Source organism: Sapajus apella, unplaced genomic scaffold, assembly GCF_009761245.1.
Source record: "Sapajus apella isolate SASKATOON/1434 unplaced genomic scaffold, GSC_monkey_1.0 scaffold10, whole genome shotgun sequence".
Classification (NCBI taxonomy): Eukaryota; Metazoa; Chordata; class Mammalia; order Primates; family Cebidae; genus Sapajus; species Sapajus apella.
In genome coordinates this window covers 38,945,273-38,964,335 of record NW_022436950.1, presented here as the reverse complement: position 1 = coordinate 38,964,335, position 19,063 = coordinate 38,945,273, and the positions used below count along the sequence as shown (strand labels likewise).

The 19,063-nt window shown below is 41.9% G+C and overlaps 1 protein-coding gene across 1 annotated transcript in view; it reads left to right on the top strand.

Annotated features, from left to right (window-relative positions):
- Nucleotides 1–1,975: 1,975 nt before the first annotated feature.
- Nucleotides 1,976–19,063, top strand: part of LOC116551970 (aldehyde oxidase) — an 86,111-nt gene continuing 69,023 nt past the window's right edge. Inside the window, exons 1-5 of the mRNA XM_032278723.1 lie at nt 1,976–2,248; nt 9,323–9,380; nt 11,436–11,532; nt 15,250–15,358; nt 17,685–17,811. Coding sequence (XP_032134614.1) covers nt 2,204–2,248; nt 9,323–9,380; nt 11,436–11,532; nt 15,250–15,358; nt 17,685–17,811 — 436 coding nt within the window. The 5' untranslated portion in view covers nt 1,976–2,203. The remainder of the gene's footprint in view (nt 2,249–9,322; nt 9,381–11,435; nt 11,533–15,249; nt 15,359–17,684; nt 17,812–19,063) is intronic.

Here is a 19,063-nt window from a genome sequence, read left to right as displayed (position 1 = left end):
AAGGGATAACCCTTTGAACCCACTGTTCATTGTCAGCATCATTACAACTGAAACAACCAGACACCATATGCTTCCTACTGTACTGCAGTATTAAGTATATGGTATCACCTATGAAGTGTTCTCTCCCCCCAAAAGATTGAACCTGAACTTAAAGCTTTAGATCTAATATTTAGCGTATAAAAAATAAATAAGGTAGAAAAATAACACTACGGAGAAGCAATTACCCACATTGAAAAAGTGGTTCATTTCAATAGGACAACTTACTTGGTTTCTTTTTCAACATGTTAACAGTATTAAAAAGTTTGTTTTAGATCACAGAAGACTGACAAGACCACATGCAAATACATTGCACAGCTCTTGTTTGATTCAAAGAAGTCAAGTATAAAAGACTTTTTTAGGCCAGGGTCGGTGGCTCATGCCTGTAATCCCAGCACTTTGGGAGGCTGAGGCGGGTGGATCATGAGGCCAAGAGATTGAGACCATCCTGGCCAACATGGTGAAACCCTGCCTTTACTAAAAATACAAAAATTAGCTGGGAATGGTTCCTGTAGTAGCATGTGCCTGTAGTCCCAGCTACTGGGGAGGCTGAGGCAGGAGAATCGCTTGAACTGGGGAGGTGGGGGTTGCAGTGAGCTGAGATCGCGACAGAGCGAGACTGTGTCTCAAAAAAAAAAGACTCAGATAAATGGCATTACGGCTGACTAAAAAAAATGGACTTAGATACAGATAAATGGCATTGTGGCTGAATAAAAAAAAAATGTGTATGTGTGTTTTTGAAGTATTTAGGGCTAAAATATGTCCAGGATTGGCTTTTAAATACTACAAAAAAATGGAGTATGGCAAAATGTTGACCATTGTTAAAGCTCAGTGAAGGACAGGCAGATGCCAGTTGCACTCTTCACTTTTATGTACAAATTTTGGAAAATTTCGGAAAATTTCACAAAATTTTTGTGTTTACATAAATGAAATAACATGGGAAAATGTTCTAAGGTATGTCAAGTGAAAGGAAGTCTGAAAAACAGTTTAATCCTACTTAAGTTTTTAAAGGTGTTACAGTGCATATTTCAAAACAATGAGGATAGACTAAAAAGTGAACAGTGGAAAGTTGTAAGTTGTGGGCTTATAGGTAATCTTTATTTTTATGCTTTGCTGTATTTTCCAAGTTTTATCATTTTTTAAAAGTTTTCCAATATGTTTTACATCTCTGTTCTTATTTACCAGATAAACGTTGTGGTTAGTTACTGGATAAACTGTAAATAGTGATGAAACTTTTAAGTTTATCTCAAGATATCTCTTTGTTTTAAAATGAGTAATTATTAGGTTGGCACAAAAGTAATTGCAGTTCTTGCCATTGGAGGTAATGTTAAAAACCGCAATTACTTTTGCACCAACCTTATATTTCTAAAAGATAAAGTTGTAAACCTATTTGTTGTCCTTAAGACCTGCTTCAGCAGAGTTGGCATAAATATGATGGTTTACACTGAAGAGTTCAGGACTACAACAGGCCTGATTGGAGGGGACGAACTACTGTTCACAGGCTTAAATCTAGCTGGAACATCATCTAAAATATGCAATAACGTAAGACCATCCAAAGCAATGTCACAGGACTTACAATGTTTGCTAAGACGCAAGAGGGGTGTTACACAGACGCTAAGCGCCCCTAGCGAGGAGATCCTTAATCTCGTATCATCTCCGTGTTTCATTAGTAAGGATGCTGACATTGAACAGTGGGTTCAAAGGTTATCCCTTGTAATGAATTTCTCCAACATTACACCTAGTTGTTTTATAACCATTGTTGAGCATTGTCTGAGCAGTAGTTTTAATATGGGGTTGCAGTTTTTTCTAATTCTAGTATTTCTTCATTCATCAACTGGAATTCTTTGAATAAAACTATTATCCATCCTTCACTAGAACTATTGACTATATTTACACCACTCTGTACCCCTAATGCAGGGGTCGTCTTCATCTTCGCCAGATGATTTCCGCCCACACACGTGCTGTTGTCCTGGGGAGAGTTTTCCTGGCAAAGAGCTCAGGAACGTTGGATATTTATCAAGGCTTTCTCCGTCGGGGTGGGTGAGTTGGCCTCCAGTAAGCCCCGCCCCACTCGGCGGGTAGGTGCTGCCGGGTCCCAGTTGCCCGCGACTTCCTAGAGCCGCCGCTGCCTCCAGCTCTGGGCCCTCGGACTCGCGCGGCGGCCACCATGGACTGGACGCCGGAGCTGCTCTTCTACGTTAACGGCCGCAAGGTGAGCGCCTGCGGGCTGCCCCTGCGACCAGACCTGCAGCCCGGGTCGGGGCAGAGAGGAGCCCCTGCCATTCGTCCCATCCTTTCGTGCCCGTGCCCGCCGCTTAAGGCACTCAGGCACGGACCTGGCTTTTTCCTTTAACAGCGGCTTTGCCTTCGCTTTCTCACCCCTGCCTCCCGGGCAGGTAAAGGCGCCTTCGCGTTCTCACCCCTGCCTCCCGGGCAGGTAAAGGCTGCGTTTTCAGGGACTGCTCTGGCTCTTTGGGCCCCCACCTTCCTCATGTTCCCCTTTCCTCTCCTTGTGAGGCTCACAGCCTGATTATCAACCACACGCCCTCCCTAAACAGTAAGGAAAAAAGTATTCTTGCCCATCAAGGTCAGCACTCCCAAACCTTCCCTCCCTCAGCTCCAGCGGATAACGGGAACGTCCCCCAGTACTTTGAGAGCAGCCTACAGAGATGTCTGAGCCTTAGCTCGCTGGGTGCGTTTGGAAGCGCAGAGAGCAACTTAGAGTCGAGTCGGGACAGGACTGCAGAGACTAACACATTCAAACCATCGTTTCTCAGATGAAGAAATCGTCACTTTCCAAAGTCACAGCTTGTTCCTAGCGGAGCGGAACACAAGTCAGGCTCTGGAGGCTCCAATGTCCTCACAGGGTCCACTGCTGGGTCGGGCTCTGTCCCCTCAGAAGTTGGGCTCACTCTGGCAACCCGAGGGACAGTTCCAGGCAGTGTCCGATGTTTGGGGGCAGCAAAGCCCCGTGGGCATCCTTTAAGACACCCCCCTGAATGTGAGCATCAACTCTGCTCACTCTTAATGTTGTCCCAGTTTTAATGACACCACTTTGAAGGAGGGAACTGAGGCAGGAAGGTTAAGGAGCTTCCTTAAGAGTGTGGCTCATGCCTGAAATTAGCACTTTGGGAGACCGAGGCAGGAGGATTGCTTGAGCCCAGGAGTTCGAGTTTAGCCTGGGCAACATGGCGAAACGCTATCTCTACAAAAAAAATAGCCAGGTGTGGTGGTGGACGACTGTAGTACCAGCTACTGGCGAAGGGGGGGCAGATCACTTGAGTCTTAAGATAGTTCCAGGTTACAGCGAGCTGTGATCACACCACTGCACTCCAGCCTGAACAAAAGAGCAAGATCCTGTCTCTTAAAAACAAAAGAAACAGAGCTAACAACCAAGCAAGACCAGTGGCACCTGCTTTCCCTGGTGCTTGTGTTGGTGCTGGTTCATTCAGAGCCACCTGTGACCCCTGCTTCTGGCTAAGGGCAGCCACAGCACTTTTCCTGACCAGCAACAGCTGCCTCCCCTGGAAGCTAAACAGGGTGAAGCATCAGACCCTAGTTGTGAGGCCTATTCTAAGGCCCTCAGCCTAATATCATTTGTGATTTTGTATTATGTTTCTTAAAGAGGATCCCCCAAATTGTACATTAGACCCCTCAAAAACTTTGCCCCTGCTGCCTGGGTTACACATTGAACAAAATGAACTTGTTTTTCCTGATCTGTAGTGGGGGTCATTAGGACCCCTTCACAGGACTGCTGTGAGGGTGAAATATGACAATGGAGTCAGGTGATTGACATTATGTCATTTTTTCTTCTTCTGCATAATGGAATGGTATAGTAAACAGAACACTGGCTTTGTTGTTCAAACAAGTCTTCAATTTGGGTTCTAATTCTAATTGAGAAAACCTAACCTCCTGGAGGCTCAGTTCCTCTGTTAAAAGAGAATGATGCTACTTACTTCATGAAGAGTGAACATGAGCATTCAATCCATTTATTTGTTAAGGGCCTACCATATACCAGGCAGTGTCCCAGACTTATGAGATACAGCAGAGCACAGAAATAACAAGTCCCTGCGTGCATGGAGTTTAAATTGTGCTGGGGAGATAGCAAGAATATAAATACATGGAATTATGTAAACTCAGGAAGTGAGAAGTGCTAGTATAAAAAATAAAGCACAGCAGTGGGACAGAGAATGTGCAGGATACTTAGATGGGATGGATGTTTTGGACTCTCTAAAAGGGTGGCATTTGAGCAGTGACTGGGATGCAGTGAGGAATAAGCCATGCAAACATCTGGGGAAAGAGCATCCAGGGTGGGGATGGCAGGTGCAAAGGTCCTGAGGTGGAAGGATTTCTGTGTGCTCAGTAGGTAGTTTGGTGGAGTTGGCAACATGGCCAGGGTCCACGTTACTAGGGCTTTATAGGTGATGGTAAGTGTTTGGGTTAAATGAAGAAATGGATTTTGAGTCTAATTATCTCCTTGCTTCTCTTTCCCCTACTTCTAAACAAATATTGGGATTTTTAACATCCACGGCCAAGAACAGTTGGTAGTCTATTGATTTTTTAAATTAGATAAGATAGTTCTTACCTATGGGCTCACTTTGTCTATGGACCAAATGTCCTGTGGTTATTTGTAAAGTATACTGTGGAGATACTGATTCTGTTTTTGCAATTACCCATCAAAAGAAATTGTTAACCTTTCCCTTTCCTTTTCCTCCCTTCTAAATTCTGTTGGGTATGTGCTTCAGTACTGGTAAACAAGCCTGATTACTTACATGGGAAGAACTGGAATAAACTTTTTTCTTTTTTTTTTTTTTTTTTTTTTTGACATTGAATCTCACTCTGTTACCCAGGCTGAAGTTCAGTGGCGTGATCTCAGCTCACTGCAACCTCCACCTCCTGAGTTCAAGCGATTCTTATGCCTTAGCCTCCTGAGTAGCTGGGACTACAGGCTTGAGCCACCACAACCGGCTAATTGTTGTATTTTTAGTAGAGATGGGGTTTCACCATGTTGGCCAGGCTGGTCTCAAACTCCTGACCTCAGGTGATCTGCCTGCCTTGGCCTCCCAAAGTGCTAGCATTACAAGTACGAGCCACCGTACCCAGCCTAGCATGAACTTCTTGTTTTCAGAGAGCAAGGGACTGTTGAGAAGAGTGTGAGAGAGAAAACCTACCTTAGAAGAGGGATTTTGATTTCAAATGCAATCTCTGGAATTAAAAACTCACCTTTGAAAAAGAAGGTTAGAAGTGAAGCCACTTAGGAGACAGTAAATGTCATGATTGGCTTCTATTCTGCTTTTTGCTAAATTTTCTCAGGTCACCAAAAGTTGTCATCAGGCAGATGGTATTACAGAGAGAGATTTCTGTAATCTTATTCACTCTACCAAGGCCCCCAGAAGAACAGATGACCCATTTAACATGGAGTTTTAGGGAAGAAGAGCCTGTGAATAAATTCTGCCATAGATGCCACATTCCAACCTCAACTTAGGAACTGAAGCGTATCATTTCATGAGGCAATGAGGTATGGAAATCAAAGGTATGGGCCTTGGAACTAGTCAGGCATGGGTTTGAATCCTGTGGTATCTGCTCTGCCACTTGGCAACTCTGGGGCCTCAGGCAAGGTATTTAATGTCGCTGAGCTTCCGTTTTCTCCTTTGCAAAATGGAGCTAATAACAGAACATTTTCCCCTGAAATTGAGGGTGATTAAGTGGCATGGAGAGTGGTTAGCAAGGCGCATGTACACAGTTAACACTTGGTATGTGGAAACAATTGTTACTATCTGGACTGGAAAATTATCTGCTTCATTAGTAGAGCTAGAACCTGCTTGGAAGTGTCAAGATGACTGCTTCTTAGCAGTCATCTTGCATTATTTGTGCAATAAATGTAGACTTTTGGTATTGGCGTGGGAATCTGAAAAGAGCTGTTTATTGGCTAGCATTCTCTAAGGTTCTTGGTTTACAAGGCTGAGAGAGGAAATTTCTGGGCTTCTGGAATGGCTGTAATGATTCAGAGAAAAGAGGAGAAGATGGAGGTAACTTAAGCAGAAGTAACAAGCAAAATGAATTTTAAAGCAATCAAGCCCAGGAAGATGTGTCCTATGGCTGTCCCCTGAGGCCTCTTTCTCTCCACTGAGGCTGTTGTGGATTATTGTTCTTTTCTACTAACTGCATCTCACAGCATACACCCCTTTCTTTCCTCTTCTACCTCTCAGCCTTGTCCTTTCACATGCACTTCTACCTTTTCCTTATTTTCTACTCTCTCCCCTCTTCTCTCTCTCTTCCTTTCTCTTTCTGACTCTGTTTTGGATCTGGCAGGGACTCCTCAGGCACTAGTCACTGGCAGCACACAGAGGAAACTGATGTCTTAACCGAGTACAATGTAAACTTGGACTTGGTTACATTGGGTTAAAAAGGGCTGGCAGTGATACAGAGGGGCAGATTCCACCCTTGCAACATTCAAGGCTATGCTGAGATGAGTACAGGCAATGACCCTGACCTGTGAACTGGCAACATCTCTCCAATCCAGAGTCAACCAGAGTAACTGTTACCCAGCCCTGCTACACCTCCTAACCTCTATCTGAGTTCTAACCTCCCTGTTCCATTCCCAGAGCTGCCAGGACAAGATACATGCTAGATCCCTGCCCCCACTTCCTCCAAACGCAAACACCCACTACATCAAAACAACAAAAACATATTTCAAACCAGTGGGACTTTGAGCCAGATTCCAATCCCTTGAAACATTTCCTGGAACAAATACCCAATCAAGCATGACTGTCTTCCATGAATTCCTTCCTCAAATATAGAAATATTCCTCAAGCCTAAAATGCTATTCTTTGCTAACTAGGTACTAACTAGGCTATCCAGACTCTGTCCATCCATTCAAATTGGGCTTCTATGGTTTACCATCATATCTAGGAACAGACATTGTGAGGTTGGGGCAGAAGCTTTATGGTGTTATCTGAGACCCAGGTTTCTTCTCTTTTTTTTTTTTTCTCTGCTGCCATTAGCATGTTGCCTCATGGTCTAAGATGACCGCTGGGGTTATAGCCATTTCATCCCTATTCCAAGTAGCAAAAAGGAAGGAAAGAAGAATGCATGCCAGGATAGACAACCTATAGTTTCTGCCATTGATAACTTCTGTGTTTTTCTTTTTTATCATCTGTTCAGATGCCCAAGTCTGTGAGAAATTATTCCTTCTTGGTATCTCATACCAAATCATACATATCATGTTCTAGTCATTCATTTAATTAACATTTATTACATCCTGTGATATATCTCCACCACCAAGCTCAGTGTTTGATATAAATAAGAATAGCAGAAGATGGCTTCTCTCAGGATCGAGATAGTCTTGTACATACACAAATAATTATGATACAGTGTAAAAAATGTCATAAAAGAAGAGGTGAAGACATCAGCCATGGGAACAAAGAGGAGGGTGGTTACTTGGAGATGGGGGGTGGTGTTTTATGTGGCAACACTCTCCATAGAGAACATTTGAGCAGGGTGGAGAATGTCACAAAATTCTGCCAAGAAGTGAGGAAGGATTTTCAGAACAGCGATAATTCAGAACCAAGGACAGTAGCACTTTTACCTCCACTACATGCAAAAAAAAAAAAAAAAAAAATCCATGTACCCCTGTGACTAGCCACTTCATCTATGAAGCCTGAATTCAAATTTCTTCTTGTATTCTGGAAATGTTTGGCTATTAGTTCACCTAAGATCCACTCAGTGTACCTATTTAAAAAGCACATTTTCTGGTTCCCTCTACTAGAAATCCTGATTCCATAGAGGTTTCATTTTAACAAGCATCCCCATGATTCAGGAATTCCTAGCATGGCAGTTTGGCAGCCAGGAGCCACGTTAAATTTAGGCATATACATGAGATAATCAGGCTTGGGTTTTACAGCAGTCACTCTGGTCGTGGTGTAGAGGACGATATTGTGGTATCAAGAGTGGAGGCAGGGAGACCTGTTAGGCAGCTCTTAATAATCGTCCAGAATATAGGTGATATGGGCTCATGGGTAGAGACAGTAGAAGAGAAAGGAGTCTAGAGTGTCATTGGAAGCCCAAGTGGAAGAACTTGGTGACACTTGATTGTAGTGGATTGGAAAAGAAAAAAAAAAAAGTTGAAAATAGCCTTTTTTTTTTTTTTTTTTTCAGCTTAGATGACCTAGCAGATGCCGAAGCCGTTAAACAGCTTAGGGAAAAGAAGGGAGGAGTAGGTAGGTTTGGAAAATAAAGAGTTACATTTGGGAGCCAATTAAGTTGAAGATACCTAAGGGGTACCCCATATTTTTTCTTTTCACACACACACACACACACACACATCTTTCTATGTTGCAGACTCCTCTAGGGCACAGATCTGACCTTGGCAATTGCCATACCCCTCACCTTGCATGGCATACGGCCTCTTAGAATTGAGGATGAGGCAGCAGCCCTAGAATAAGCATTTGTCCACTCCTCACCTACTTCCCAGAACGGAAAATTACCATAATATGGTGAAAGACGAGTTCAGCTTCTGGAATGGCAAAGCAAGTCATGCTTCTATGTGTTCTGTGAATCTAAAAGAAATGTCAAGATTTTAGTGAAAAAAGAGAAAACAATCACTTTGGAAAACACAATCATGACATTTTTATGTCATCCTTGGGAAAAGACAGCCTGCTGTTCCACTGCTGCGCTGCCAGGCTGCTCCCATGAACTTGCCTAAGTGTGTCTTTGCTGTGCAGCTTTGCATCTCTTAGCATACATGTTTTATCTTCCCCTGTGTTTATTTGATTGGGGCCATGGCTGGTTGTCTTTTACTGGAATCCAGAATTATTTGAACAAGATAAACAAGTATTTTAAAAATTAACTATGTCAGTTTCTCAGAGGCTATTGTATTCCAGCAATTCCCCTCCCTCCTTTCCTTTCTTATTTCATCTTCCCCTCTCTCTATCTCTCTAGTCTGAGCTGTTCTACTAATGTCTTTACTCTCACTTGCTTTAGACATTCTAGGAAAAAACTGGACAGGAGCAAATGTTCCTGTTAGTGGAAACAACAAATGCCTTAGATAATAGCGATAATTCAAGACCAAGGACAGTAGCATGATCGTGGTGGGGCTCAAGGTTACACCTAAGAGAGGTGGTTCCTATATCACAGGTGTTCCATAAAGCTGAAATCTACTTGAATATATGAGTAGAAGAGCTAATTAACATGAATTTCGTTCAAATTGGTGTGATCCTGCCAATGTGAATTTCATATTAGCTCTCTCAGCTTTGTGTGGGTAATTCTTATTTTCCCTTTGGTATAGGTGACAGAAAAAAATGTTGATCCTGAAACAATGCTGTTGCCTTATCTGAGGAAGAAGCGTATCCTTTTCTTTACTTTGAGTGTGTATGCATGTGTGTATTTGGATGACTCCAGTTTCCTCATTAAATGATATTTCAAACATGCCTTTATAGACACTGAGACATATTCCCTACTATCATGGTTTTATGTCCATCTTTGAGAAAGCCCTATCTTTTAGTTTTATAGGCAGTACACACATTTGGCTGTCAGAAGAACCAATTCTTTTCTAGTCTCTGTATAAAATGGAGAAACTAGCAATGGAAACTTTAAAAAGGACCTAATTAAGCATCCTTTAGAACTAACAGTCACAATATTTATATTCTGTCCTTAAGAACTAATTATTGTGCCCATTAGAAAAAGAGAGCACAGAAGTCACCTGAAATGAAAGTAAAAGATAAATGGAAAAACTAAACCTGAAAATGTTATCCTAGAAAAACTTTCCAAATAAAAGGCATGTAGGGAATGGATTTTTAGCGTGAACTCCAGTAGGCTACCAGAGAGTAGCAGACACTACTGAATTATATGCAAAATTATGTTTCAATGGGGGTGTGTACATTTTTCCCTTGGAAAGGGTAAAATTACCAAAAGAGTAAACAACTCCAAATCATCAGTAATTATTTTTCAGACACATGAATGTTTCTGAAATATGCTCATTAAAGTCAGTCAAGATATTTAGACATAAAAACAATGAATGTTACTTCCTGATTATCCACAGTACCTATGTGTAATATTTAAAGTTTGGTTCACCATGAGTGACGGAAAACCCCACCTCATGGTAAACAGGATAGAAGGTAGAAGTTTTGTTTCTTTTTCACTGTGTTAGTTCAGATTCTTCAGGATTGTGGACACCAAAAATGGGATTAAATGTGCCAGGATTTTATTAGACGTGCCTGTGGGAAAGGAAGTAGGGAGGGAGTCAGAGCAGGCTTAGGGAGCCATTTGATCACCATGCAAGTCTGACCCTGGAGATAAGATTGAGTGGAAGGTCCCTAGACTGCTGGTTTGTGTAAGGCATATTCTTCAGAACCACTGGGATGGTTGACAAGGACTTCCTGTCTCTCCATAGCACTAAGCCATTGGTGAAGGGCAGTCCATGGGAGGCATGGCCTTAATGAAAACCGAAGTGATCACTATCAAAGTGCAGCAACAGGATCTCTTGGTCAGTTACCCTCCATGTTGAAGGGAGGTCTGTGAGGTGTGTTTACATGGCTATCACACTTGCATAAGGAAAGCCCACAAGTAGGAGGATCAAGGCTGGTAAAGCAGTGTCACAGCGTTGTTGAGGAACCAAGCAGCACCTTCCTCAGCATGCAGCTTTCTCCCCACAGTAGAGATGACTAATGGAGGCCCAGCCCTCATATCTGAATTCCAGCAAACAGGAAGAAGTAATGAGCAAAGAAAGAAGTCCCTCTCTCCTTTTGAGGGCACTTTTCTCCTGGAAGTCGTACACAACACTTATAATTACATCCTATTAGCCAGCAATGTTATTGACTCCATCTAGCTGTAGAGGAGGCTGGGAAAGTATATTTTTTACTCTGGGAAGCCCTGTGTGTGGCTAAAAATCAGGGTTTCTATTTCTAAGGAATAATAAGAGAACAGATATTAGGGAACAGATGGCAGTATCTGCCACTGAAAGGCAGAGAAATATACAAACATGGCTAACATGACACAAATATTCCAAGAATTATCTACAATTTAACATTTTGCTTTGTGTCATTAAAGACAGAGATAAGATTGAGAATAAATGTGCAATGTATTCATACCTTCAAATACTTAAGCCCTTACATATATAGACTCTTCTTTTTTCAGTTCAGCCCTATTTTTGGCAACCTGAGTTCCAATTGTTTTCAAAGGGAGGATACAAGATATACCATACACAAAAAATCAAGAATTTATAAAATTATATATTATAGCTGCTGTATTATAATAGTAAGACATACATACATCATGTGATGAATACGTATTGAACTTAACTGTACATTTAAGAGTCTTTGGTGTTGCTGTCTCCTATTGGCAGGGCTATCCTAGAAAGAGAATTATGTAACACATATGATCTTTAACTATGCCTCTTCCAGTCCGACTCACAGGAACCAAGTATGGCTGTGGAGGAGGAGGCTGTGGTGCATGTACAGTGATGATATCACGATATAACCCCATCACCAAGAGAATAAGGTACCGTGTAGCAAAGTCCAGATATGGTTGAATTTTTATAATTTTGAACTTTGTTATATTCCTTCATTTGGTAAATATATATTGAGTACCTACCATGTGAAAAGAACTGGACACTAGGGGTGCAATGATGACCAAGAAAGACGTGGTCCCAGGAATATGAAAGTGTTGGGAGAGAAATGTAGCATAAGTGAGGATAACATAGTCGAAGAATTCTCCATCAAAGCCAGGCACAGTGGCATGCATTTCTAGCTACTTGAGAGGCTGTCAGGAGTATTGCTTGAGTTTGTGTCCAGCCTGGGCAACACAGCAAAACCTTGTCTAAGAAAAACAAAAATCCCCTGTCAAAAGTTGAATGGCTGCCTGACTCCCTGTCTGGTGAGGAAAGGCTAGGCTGAAATTGCAGTGGAGAATAATGCTGTCATCACACTCATATATTACTCTTCCAGTCCCTAATTCACCTCCTTGTTCCCATCTAGTGCATTCTCTATACAGCAGCCAGAGTATTCTGCTTTAATTACCATCAGATCAAGTCATTCTCCTACATAAAAGCCACCAATGGCTTCCCATTATGTTTAACATCTGTTTATGTTTGGTATTTATCCTTCTTCAGGTTTGCCAAGTTTCTTGGATCTGTGTGTTGATGTCTCTGGAAACTTCTCAAGCATTATCTCTTCAAATATTTACTCTGTGCCACATAGTCTTCCCTCTGTTCTTCTGGGACTCCAATTATGCTTATGTTAGAACATTTTACATCGTGTCACAGATCTCAATTGAAGCCTAAGGATCTGAGCACTGATGAGGTTTCAGGTATCTGCCTGTGTTCCACAACCAAACCACCTGCTATCTGAACTCTGAGACATTCCTCCCTGCTTTACAGCCTAGCTGTCAGCTTTTTAGTTCACTGGGGATTTCTCTTTTCTTGCCTATCTCACCTTCCATGTTTTGGGAGATCTCTGGCAGCCATGCTACTCTGTCTATAGCCTCTAGAGAGTGGTGACTGCTCTATACTCTGTGAAGTCTGAGTATGTAGGGTTTTCTCTCAGGTATCCTGTCTTTCCCCCAGCCTTCTTTGTTTAAGGACCAGTATGCCTGAAGATCTTATTTTAGCTCTCCTTCCCTGCCTATTTTTGGGGAAGTACTCCCGGCACTCAGTGATCTCTGGTAGGGAAGAGATTGGAAATAATGCAGTCCAGCTTTGTATTTCCGTCTGTTGTTATCAGCCCACATGAAACCATCCAAACTTTGTTGAAAGTTGATCTGGTTTCTCCTTATTCCTGTTTAAGGCAGTTTCCTCTTCCTCCTTCAATTTCGGGAAGAGCATAATTGTAATTCAGGGATGAGAGCAGTTGTATCTTCTCTCTTATGAAGGGGTTGTCGCATAACAGAGTTTAGCTCATTTATTAAGTTTTACTCATAAAGTTTCTCTATGTACTCAGCATCTGATGAGTTTTAAAAATATGTGGTTATGTTCCTCTTATGGTTTAGTTTGTTTTTTAGAGTGACAGTGACAGTCTCTTACAACTTTCTACATCTAAATTGAAAGATCGCTTATCAGTAAACTCCATGCCTTTACTATCAAGCCTTTACCATTACCTACTTGGCCCCTGCCTGTCTCTCTAACCCTTAGTAACACTACTCCCCTTGCATTCACTATGTTCCTGCCTCACCGGACTTTTTTTTTAATCCCTCTTTCTGTACTTAAACATCCCACACTTATTCTTGCCTCAGGGCCTAAGTGTGTGTTTTGTCCCACTGCCTTCCATGTCTGGCCCCTTCAAATCATTCAGATTTTATAAAGTTACATTCTCAACCCTCCCTGATCACCTACTGAATAGCTGTGCTCCACCTCACCTTTACAACTCTCCATTGTGTTAGCCTGTATTAATGTATTCATAGCACTTCTCAACATTTCAGTTAATACATTTGTATGTGTGTATTGTCCATATACATATGTGCTACCTTCCTTCAACTAGAATATGCACTGTACAAGGGCAGAGGTTTTATCTATCTTGTTCACCAGTGAATTTTAGCATGTGGAACTCTGCCTGGCACATAGGAGGCACTCAATAAATATTTGCACTTATTTATAAATGAGTAATATCATTTGAATCTTTCTTTTGTGTATATACATATTAAAGCATACTGTACATACTGTTTAAAAGCTGTATATTTTGTTAATTTCTCCTTAATATTTTATCATAATAATAAATTCATTCATGGCTGTGTATGTTCCATCTTTTGGGCATACCAAAACCAACCTCCAAATACTGTTAACTTAGATTATTTTTAGTTTTTATTAGTATGAGTAATGCATCAATGAACACTCCTATAGATACGTTTATGTCTATGATTATTTCCTTATGATGTATCCGTAGAGGTAGAATTGCAATGTGTAAAAGAGAGTGTGCATTTTAAAGGTTTGTTTTTGTCTTCCTGTGAAATGTCTCTCAGCAGTTCTTAGGGAGAGCTCAGTTTCCATTCTCACAAGCAGTATGAGTCTCATTTTCCCAAACCATTGCTACTAATATATGTTACAAATATTAAAAATGTTTATCATTTTTTGACAAAAATCGTGTTTCTCACTGCTTGAGTCTCCCTTGATTTTTAAGGTTGAATACTTGTTTCATGTGTTTATTGGACATTCATAGTTCTGTTTGGTGAATGAGAATACTTAGGAGTCATTGTGAGCTGGACATTTTCTAGCAGTGATCCTGTGGGATTGAGGAGTTCTGGATCCCACACCCTGTTTCTTCTTCTGAAGCATGGTATCACTTTTACTTTATTGCTCAACCAACCCCTGGTCCAGCATCTGCCTGGAAGATGGAATGAGCTCTAGGTGTGTGTGTTCCCAGACAGAATGAGGCCTGGAGGCTTGTTCTTGTGGTCTAAAAACAAGAAGCAGACAGACTGGGAAAGAAAGGAGTTTATTTCTGCAACCAGTTACAGGGAGAAGGTCGAAATAACTCACCAGAACAATTCTAAGTTACTGGTTTTTTCCTAGTGCTTATATACATTCAGTGTACCTACAAACTGAAAGCCAAAGTGTTTCACTCTGTCTAATCTTTAACTAGGGCCTGGGGTCTAGACAATTACTTCAGAGCCTTGGAAGAATGACTTAGTCTAAAGTAGATCCTGGTACAAGGTGTACAAGGTGTGTAAGAACGTCTCCATTAGTTTAACAGAACTCTTAGGTTCTGAGGAAACCCAGGCAGGGTGTTAATGGCCTTGTTTTTACATTCTGGCTTTTGTACTAAGGCACCAGTTTCTCCAGTTCTTTAATGTTTACCTTCTACATTCAAGAGAGTGACAGTGAGGTGTTGGTGAAGGCTGACTGCTCTGGTTGCTAATGGAGACCTGGCCTGCCACAGTTGGGTGGTTACCTGTGACTAGAGAATGTCAACCCCTCATTGGACATTCTCAAGAGGAAAAACCATCAAAGTTTTGACAGTTTTTGACAAGTGAGACCCTGGAATTAGAATTAGGAGGACTAATTTTAATCCTGCCTCTGACATTCTGACTGTGACCCTGAGTAAATCACTGATCCTCAGATTCCACTTGTATAAAAAATGGGCCTGAGCTAAGGACACAATGTTTGTGCAAAACCTGAGGACATTATACAAAAACCTGCCACAGTGGAGAAGCTCAGTGAATGTCTGGACCCTTTCCCACTGGATGTGAAGTAACTTGTAATTTGTGCTTTTCTTTTGCATTCTGAAGGCATCACCCAGCCAATGCCTGTCTGATTCCCATCTGTTCTCTGTATGGTGCTGCTGTCACCACAGTAGAAGGCATAGGAAGCACCCACACCAGAATTCATCCTGTTCAGGTGAGGATGTGCCTCTTCCTTATGGAGTTTCTGTGCTTTAGAAACCTCATGACATTGAGTCCCTGAAATTAAGAGAACAGAGCAGCTTGGCCTGCTGCCTGGCCACTCTAACAGATACAGCCTAGCTGGGAATAAGAGCAAAGCCTGGTATATTGGGATATGTGAGTGTTCATGACTAACTTCTTTGAAAGATGCTTTTGAAAGCCCAGAAAAATTTTTCTTCTCTAAGAAAACCCTGACATTTGTGGGTTTGTTTTCTGTGTTCTAATTAGATGGGATCTGTCTATTTTCCAAGCTCATAAAGGAACAAAAGCCAGGTGTAGTGGCTCACACCTGTAATCCCAGCACTTTGGGAAGCCAAGGCAGGCAGATTGCTTGAGCCCAGGAGTTTGAGACCAGCTTAGACAACATGGTGAAACACATCTCTACAAAAAATACAAAATTTAGCTGGGCATGGTGGTGAGCACCTGCAGTCCTAGCTACTCGAGGGTGCTGAGGTGAAAGAATCACTTGAGCCTGGGAGGTTGAGGCTGCAGTAAACCATGATTATACCCTGTACTTCAGCCTGGGCGACCGAGTGAGACCCTGTCAAAAGAAAGAAAAGGAGAGAAAGAGAGATAGAGGAGGGAAGGAGGAAGGGAAGAAAGAAAGGAAGAAAGGAGGGAGGGAGGGAAGGAGGGAAGGAAGGAAGGAAGGAAGGAAGGAAGGAAGGAAGGAAGGAGAAGAAGGGAGGGAGGGAGGAAGGAAGGAAGAAGGAAGGAAGGAAGGAAGGAAGGAGAGGGAGAGAAAGGAAAGAAGGAAGGAAGGAGAGGGAGAGAGAAAGGAAAGAAGGAAGGAAGGAGAGGGAGGGAGGGAAGGAAGGAGGGAAGGGGAAGGGGAAGGAAAGAAGGAAGGAAGAAAGAGAAAAGAGCCATGTGCATTGCGGGATATAATTTTATTGTGTTTTTTTTTAATAAAGTGGAAAATAACATGATCTTAAGGCTGAGTGAAAATCTCAGCTACTTTTTTTTATACTTAGAGCTTGTTTGGAAGGCAGATGATAGGAGCTGTCAATAAATTTTTTGGCTTTTCTCCTAAAGAAGCACCTTGTTTGAGTTTTAGCCTCAAGCGAAAAGGCATCTTCAGACACCTGACTCTTGATGTATATGTTGCCCATAAAAATGTCATTTCTAGGTCATGTGCAGTGGCTCATGCCTGTAATCCCAGCACTTTGGGAGGCTGAGGTGGGCTGATCACGATGTCAAGAGATAGAGACCATCCTGAAAAACATGGTGAAATCCCATCTCTACCAAAATATAAAAATTAGTTGGGTATGGTGGTGTGCACCTGTAGTCCCAGCTACTCGGGAGGCTGAGGCAGGAGAATCGCTTGAACCTGGGAGACAGAGGTTGCAATGAGCCAAGATCATGCCACTGCACTCTAGCCTGGTGACAGAGCAAGACTCCATCTCAAAAAAAAAAAAAAAATTGCCATTTCTATTCATTTTTTATTGAAGTTAATGAAGATCACATATGAGGAAAAGATAGGAACAACATAGAAAATTGCCTATTCAAATTTTCTAGATTTGAAGGAATCTTGGATTCTGTTTATTTGAAAGATCATTATCTAGAGGGAGAGAATTTTGCCTACATCATTATGAAATATTAGCTAGAGGGAGAGAATTCTGCCTGGATGCCCATGTGAGACCTGGTCAAACACAGGCATACAACACCCTTTCATTTCCCAATTGACATGGAACTCCCACTGTTACAATGTTTCCCAAAGGCAACTTCCAAAATCGACTTCAATCTTAGAAGTTAGACTCCAAAGCAAAAATGCTAGGGAGAGAAAAAGGTATATTTAAAAAAAAAAAGCGTTTTATGTTTAATTTTTATTTTTACTTTTTGTTTCACTTCTCAACTTGAGTATAATTTGATTTACTTCTCTGAAGGACTTCCTTTATCTCAGTAATTCACAGTCACAACTGCACATTGAAACCAACCATCTGGGAATCTTTAAAAGATGTATGCCTGTGCCGGGTTCCCAGAGACTCTGTCAGTTGGTTTGTGGTGCTGTGTGGGGCTTGAAATCTTAACACTCTCCGGGTGATTCTCAAGACTGACAACCACTTCCTTAAGTGAAGCTGGAAAGCAGATGAGGCCCAACCTAACAACAACCCAGCCCTGGGGTGGGAGGCACCTAGGATAAGAAGGGTTCTCAGGGGCCTCTGCTGCAGCATTAGCAGGCAGACGAACCACCTGGGGATGTTGCTGGAATGGAGGCTCTGATTCACTAGGCCTGGGATGGGGCCCAAGATTCTGCATTCCTAACCTTTCTGTGCTTCCAGGAGAGGATCGCCAAGTGTCACGGCACGCAGTGTGGCTTCTGCACACCTGGGATGGTGATGTCCATCTACACCCTGCTCAGGAACCACCCAGAGCCCACTCTGGATCAATTAACTGATGCCCTTGGTGGTAGGTTATATGTGCATGCTTTTTGTTTTTATTTTTTATTTTTATTTTGAGACAGAGTCTCACTCTTGCCCAGGCTGGAGTACAGTGGTGCAATCTTGGCTCACTGCAACCTCCACCTCCAGGGTTCAAGGGATTCTCGTGCCTCAGCCTCCCGCGTGCTTTTATTTTTAAACGATGACGATGATAATGATAACAACAGCTAATACTGGATACCATTCATGTGACACACACTGCATTAAATACTATTTGAAGATTACCTCATTTAATCCTCACAAAATTTTATAAGATAGTATTATTATTTTCCTCTTTTCATTAATGGAGAAACTGAGGTTTGGGGAGAGTGATTTGCTCAAAGTTATACCCCCAATAAGTGGAAGAATCAGTTTGTTCAAATCAGGATTCAAACCAGACCCACACATTGCATTTGGCTGGTATATTTCTGAAGTATCTTTTGCTTGTTTTCATAATCATTGAAAAGCCGGTTATTCATCAGTCCTTGGGAAGAGTCCTGTTATCTCCACATGCTGCTCCCTCACCACTCTCCCTACTGGGTGGGTGCTTTCAGGACCATATTCAGCATCAGAGGGCTGCTGATGGATACACATGAAGTCAGAGACTGAGATCTTACGGTGATACTTGATACTTATTGCAAAGAACGGTCTCTATCCACTCTAGAGTGATTTTGTCAAGTTCAAGAGCTCAGTGTGTATGTGGCAGGGGGATATCCACATCAACAAGATTCTAAACAAGTTTTTTAAATGATACCCTCTCAAGTCCTATTTCTGGTGAAATTCTCCATGGCTCTGTTTGTCTTTGTCTCAGGCCTCCTGAAGACCTCACTTCTCTGCTGGAGAACATGAGCCTAAAGCTCATATGTACACTTACTCTGCAAAAATGTTCCAGGGAAAATCAGAACAAATGGACATAGGAGAAACATTGCTCATAAACCGTCTTCTGCCTGATTTCCTTTAGGTCTTATCATGAATTTGATTTCATGGCTGTATATGATGTAAATAAGTGACAAGGGGTTCTCAGATTTCAGGGTACGTAGATCATACATGGGAATTTGTGGGAAATAAAGATTCCTGGGACCCACCCCTAGAGAGTTTGACTCAGCAATATTGTTTTTTAAATAAGACTTCAGATTTGGGGGTGGAGGAGGAATATAGGACCATACTGTGAGAGAAACGCTGGCCTAATGATGTATTGTAAATAAATACACCTGATGCTTTCACAGTTTAATAACTACCTT